Genomic DNA, 5,394 nt, shown 5'->3' on the forward strand with positions numbered 1-5,394 from the left:
GGGTTAAGAAAAGATTATTATCGGGTTTATTGTTTTATGTTATTTATTAAAGCTTATCAGCACGACTCACCTTGCACAATTCCAACTCCACTATGAACTACTTCCTGCAGGCTTTTCACAATAGAACCACGTTAAGTCTCCATCAGCATAACGTCTCCATATTAACTAACCGCGTTAAATCTAACTGTGCACGTCACTGAAGAGGTGTTTACTACATTCAGCGACGGTGAAAATGATGTTTTTTTTTAAACATCAGTCAATATAAGTAGCAGAATCGCCACCCGCAGCTGCAACTAGCTGCTCCAAACATTAGCATGCTAACGCACATAGCGGTGCTGCAAGGAAAAATGTCCCCCGGGAAACAACAGTTCTCTGGCGGCTGCGACGAAACGTTCCGCTGTTTAAACCGGAATGTCCGGTATTCAAAAAATTCATATAACAAAAATAAAAAACGGTATTCGGTACAAAACTGTATACCGCCCAGCACTATGTTTAATAAATCTTTTTTTTTGAAAAATTATGACTCCTCCAAAAGAGTCGTTTAGTAATTAGAATTTCCACCCTAGTATTAAGCTTGTTTTAGCTTTATTGAATGTTGTGTTTTCTAAAAGATTAGTTGCATTAACAGGTTTTCAGATGTGGCAGCGGTTAGCACTGATGCTTCACAGCAAGAAGGTCCTGGGTTCGATCCCTGGTTTAGTCCCAGGGACTTTCTGTGCAGAGTTTGAATGTTCTCCTCTAGCAGATTTAAAAACTCATTTATCCCAGCAGCAGGTAGATTTCCTAACGAGCATCTGTGATTTTTGTGTATGAATGTTTTTGTTTAGTTGTTTTTATGTCTATTGGCTGTACAACAAATTGTCCCTCGGGGATAATAAAGATTCTTGAACTTGAACTTGGGTTTTCTCCTGGTACTCTGGTTTCCTCCCACAGACCAAAAACATGTACAATAGGTTTCTTTCAGGCCTCTTGCAAAAGAGATCTGTGATCTCATTTGGAAGTTGCCTGGCTAAATAAAGGTCAAATAAATAAATAAGTTAGTTTTGTGGCAGTTGAGTCTAACTTTTGTTCTTGGTTATGCTTTCCTTCTGATCACCTACCCTCTATAACGGCCCCTTTCAGGAATTCAAAACATCTGGTTCCTCCAACACTGATACCAGCAAAGTTAGCGGCAGCTTGGAAACCAAATACAAGAGGCCTGAATACGGTCTGACCTTCACTGAGAAGTGGAATACAGACAACACCTTGGGAACTGAAATCACTGTTGAAGATCAGGTAACGTTTTTATGTAGCAGTGAATGATAGTCGAGATTTTCAACTAGAAGTGGCAGCTTTTGTTTCCTTTAACTTAAAATGGTTTCTGTTGCTTTGTACAGATCGCAAAGGGACTGAAGCTGACATTTGACACAACCTTCTCACCTAACACTGGGTAAGATGATGGTTAAAATGTGGATTTAGCTTCAGGTCTTAACAGAGTTGGGGTGTACTGTCTGTTGCCTTTTTCACCATATGTAATTACGGTAACCTGATCTTTTCCTGCACATGTTTCTGACAAGTGTCCTTGGCAGCCATGTGACACAAGTCCTTCTATATAACTAGTGTGTTGCAACACTTTACTGTGGTTGCGCCTGTTTTTTCCTCATTTGTGTATTGAAATAATAAGTTGAAAAACACAGATTTTCTTTTCTTCTAAGGAGTTTAGGCATTTTTGGCATAATTAAATTAGATAAACTAAAAGTTTGTTACATTAATTACTGCAGAAAACTGAAACCCGTTAGTTTCAAATCAAACTTAACTAGGGATGTAATGATTCACTCAAGCCCTGATTCGGTTTGATTTTTGACTTTAGGTTCATAATTATAATTATTTGATTATTTTGTAGCCCTCTTATAACCATTTTTTAATCATCAGCATTTTTGTCCTTATATCAAACTAACTGTTTTCTTGGCAGCAGAATATAATTTCAAAATAAATAAAAATTTTATCACAAATCGTTTTGTGACCAGAAGTTTAAGATCAAGCTGATTTGTCTTTAAAGACATGACTTATTATTCTACAAAAACAATTAAATCGATTCATTAGTTTTTATGAATCAATTCACATTTTCAGTTCTAATCACTTATTATTGTTACATCCCTAAACTTAACACAGTTTCCCTTTTTTTTAGTTTTTGAAACAATTTCTTTGTCATTTACAGCAAGAAGAGCGGCAAAGTCAAGACCGCTTACAAGCGTGAGTACATTAACGTGGGCTGCGACGTTGACTTTGACTTTGCGGGTCCAACAATTCACGGAGCCGGTGTTGTCGGCTATGAGGGATGGCTCGCTGGTTACCAGATGAGCTTCGACACGGCCAAATCCAGAATGATCCAGAACAACTTTGCCATTGGTTACAGGACAGGAGACTTCCATCTTCTTACCAATGTGTAAGTAGAGAGGGTTCTGCATGCAAATTGGATTTTTGTGTGTGGTTTTTTTTTTTTTTTTGTATTTTCACTAATAAGACTTTGGGACAATGTTGGTGAACGAAAGTGACATTAAAAAAAGAAGTTAACTGAAACCAAGTTTCATTTTGTTTATGGTGACCAAGACTATGAAACAATGTAAAGACTGTGCCAGAACTAATGCTGCGTTCACACCGAACGCATTTTCAGCTTCAAAATCGCAGCCAACGCTTCAAGTTGGTCACTTGTGCACTTTAAGGTCAGACGCAGATCAGCTCTTGAAGCGCTCGTACGGCAAGAGCCTCCCCACCCCTCCCTCCTCTGTCGGGCTCTGTTTAATGTCGGACGAGGAAGTGGCTTTGCTTTATTTACAGAGAGCAAGAGCATGTCACATTTATCAGATAATTAATTCATAATTAATTCACCAGATAATTCAGAGTAGAGGCTCACAGCTCGCTTTCAGGACTATTTTTGTCCCAAGTCCAGTCTGATGAGCCGCTGCCACGCATTGGTACGGATATCTCCTGTTAAGACACCGACTGCAGGCACTCGATTTCAGCTAAAGAGCTCCTCTCCATCTGTTTCAGGTTAGTGGACATCATTCAGTAAACTGTCCTGTCGGGAAATACGTCGCTACGTCACACAGTGGAGTCTCTCTGATTGGTTGACGCGGCGCGTCGAGCTGCAAAAGTTCCGATTTTCTAACTTCAGCGATTTGCGCATCAAGCACGTCGAATGCTCAGATCGTTCAAATCACGCTGCTCTAATCGCGCTTGAGGCGCCGCAGCCCTTCCCGACGCTGCTTGAAGCGCGTCCACCATAGACTTTGCATGTAAACCTGATGCTCCTGATGCTGAAATCGCATTTGGTGTGAACGCACCATAAGAACACAAAAGTAAAAAATGTGTTTATATTGTGTGAGTTAATGGCAAGAAACATTCCGAGTATATTTTAATGAATATCACATTTCTAGTAGCCTTAAGTCTTACCTGTTTTCTGAACTTTACAGCAATAATGGATCTGAGTTTGGTGGCTCCATCTACCAAAAATGCAGTGATAAGTTAGAAACAGCAGTCAACCTGTCATGGACCGCAGGCAACAACAGCACAAACTTTGGCATCGCAGCCAAATTCCAACTGGACAAGGACGCCTCCATCAGCGTGAGTTCTGTCCCTTAGACAAAGCTGTAGCAGGCAGGAGATATTATGGAATATAAAATTCATGGTCACCTGCTGCTGAATAACACTTTCCTTGTTTTTTGTCTTTTTTGTTTTAGGCTAAAGTGAACAACAATAGTCTTATTGGTGTTGGATACACTCAGTCTCTTCGACCAGGTAAGTAGCTCACCAGCAGCTTCCTGTCTGTATCTCTGCACTTCACATTTCAGGTTGAAGCAGTATTACAGCTAATTTTGCAACATAAGAGACTGTAATTCTAGTCTACTTCAATTTTCACTTGCCTCAGAACCAGTGTTTTTTAAACATTGCTGTGTTTTTACGTGTGAAATCTACAATCAACTCCCTCCCATGTGTGCAGGTGTGAAACTCACCCTCTCCGGTCTGGTTGATGGAAAGAACATCAATGCTGGCGGCCACAAGCTGGGTCTGGGCTTAGAACTGGAAGCCTAAGGTTTCCTCATGCTACAAGGAACTAGGGAATATAATAAGAATCAGGCCTTAAAAGTATGCTCGACTCAAACCAGCAAAGGGAAATCATGGGGAAATGGATTCAGAGGGTTACAGCAACAAACTCTCAAAGTACCACTTCAAGCTGGTGCTCCTGTCTTTGGTATATTTTACCTTTTGTTGCTTTTTACCTTGTATCTGTTTTAACAGCCAGTTGTTGGCGTATTTATTAAACATGCCATTGTTTTCGTCAAGCACTGCCATAATAATTTCAATTCAATACATCTTTGTCACCAAATCCATGTGGCTTTATTGTGAAAATCCAAGACACTTCATTATTATTATTGTTATTATTATTATTTACTCATAATGTGAGAAGAAAAACCTCATGTTTCCTGAGGGTTGTCATACTTTCTGGTTTTTACATTTATGATCCCATGATAATCCCAACCAACAGGTCTCATTTTCAAACCTTCTGAATTACACTAAGCTTCTGCATCTTTCCTGCCCCTGCACACGAGGACACGCTGAGGTTATGTTTCGTCAACTGTTAAGGATGTGACTTGATTTGCAAAGCGATGCACTTTTCCTTGAACTTGATAGCTTTTTGAGTTGCTTGAAGTTATTCTGTAAAGTAAAAGAAAACTGCACGATTGGCCAGCCTGGGAAATTCAGGTAAACAACTGGGAGGAAACATAGTAACAAATCATGCCAAACTATAATTATTTGAAGGACGTGTAACTTTGAGTTGCACTCAGGAGCTGCTTCCTTGTTCCAGGTGGAGATTGATCCAAGAAATGGTCTTGAAATCCCTTACGTGTATGTGTAAATTTTCAATAAAGTCTTTGAACCCCAAGACTGCCTTTTTAGTGTGACACTGAAGTGAACCAAAACATTACTGCAATTGTCACATTTTAGATTTTTTTTAAAAGATAATAACAAAACCCCACTAGCATTGCATTTGGTGAATCAGCATGTATGGAGGCCTCTATTCAACATTATTTTATCATGTAGTTAATATGTATCATTTAGTTTTTTTTTAAGTTGGTGTAATTCAAGTACTTTTAGAGTCAACCTAGTTTTGTTTAAAAACAAAGATGCTCATTCCCAGCCTTCAAGGTCCACGTCTGCATTTTTTTTCTGTTTCATCACATCTAATAAAAATGACATCACTTTCAAAATAAAACCAAAAACAATTGCTTATTTCCATTTGCAGTGCATCAGCTTGACATGGTTACAGTGGAGAATACCTGAGGTAACTACAAATTATTCTGACACTTTTCTACTAATGAAAATCAAAATGAATTGTTTGAGCAAATCTATTTT

General features: G+C 39.0%; 1 protein-coding gene across 1 annotated transcript in view; it reads left to right on the forward strand.

Annotated features, from left to right (window-relative positions):
* Positions 1-4,924, forward strand: part of vdac2 (voltage-dependent anion channel 2) — a gene marked incomplete at its 5' end in the record, with an annotated part of 7,240 nt that extends 2,316 nt beyond the window's left edge. Inside the window, 6 exon segments of the mRNA XM_014005057.1 lie at positions 1,123-1,275; positions 1,377-1,429; positions 2,198-2,425; positions 3,453-3,603; positions 3,720-3,777; positions 3,980-4,924. Coding sequence (XP_013860511.1) covers positions 1,123-1,275; positions 1,377-1,429; positions 2,198-2,425; positions 3,453-3,603; positions 3,720-3,777; positions 3,980-4,071 — 735 coding nt within the window.
* Between the last annotated feature and the right edge of the window lie 470 nt (positions 4,925-5,394).

This window comes from Austrofundulus limnaeus, unplaced genomic scaffold (genome assembly GCF_001266775.1).
Source record: "Austrofundulus limnaeus strain Quisiro unplaced genomic scaffold, Austrofundulus_limnaeus-1.0 Scaffold28, whole genome shotgun sequence".
NCBI lineage: Eukaryota > Metazoa > Chordata > Actinopteri > Cyprinodontiformes > Rivulidae > Austrofundulus > Austrofundulus limnaeus.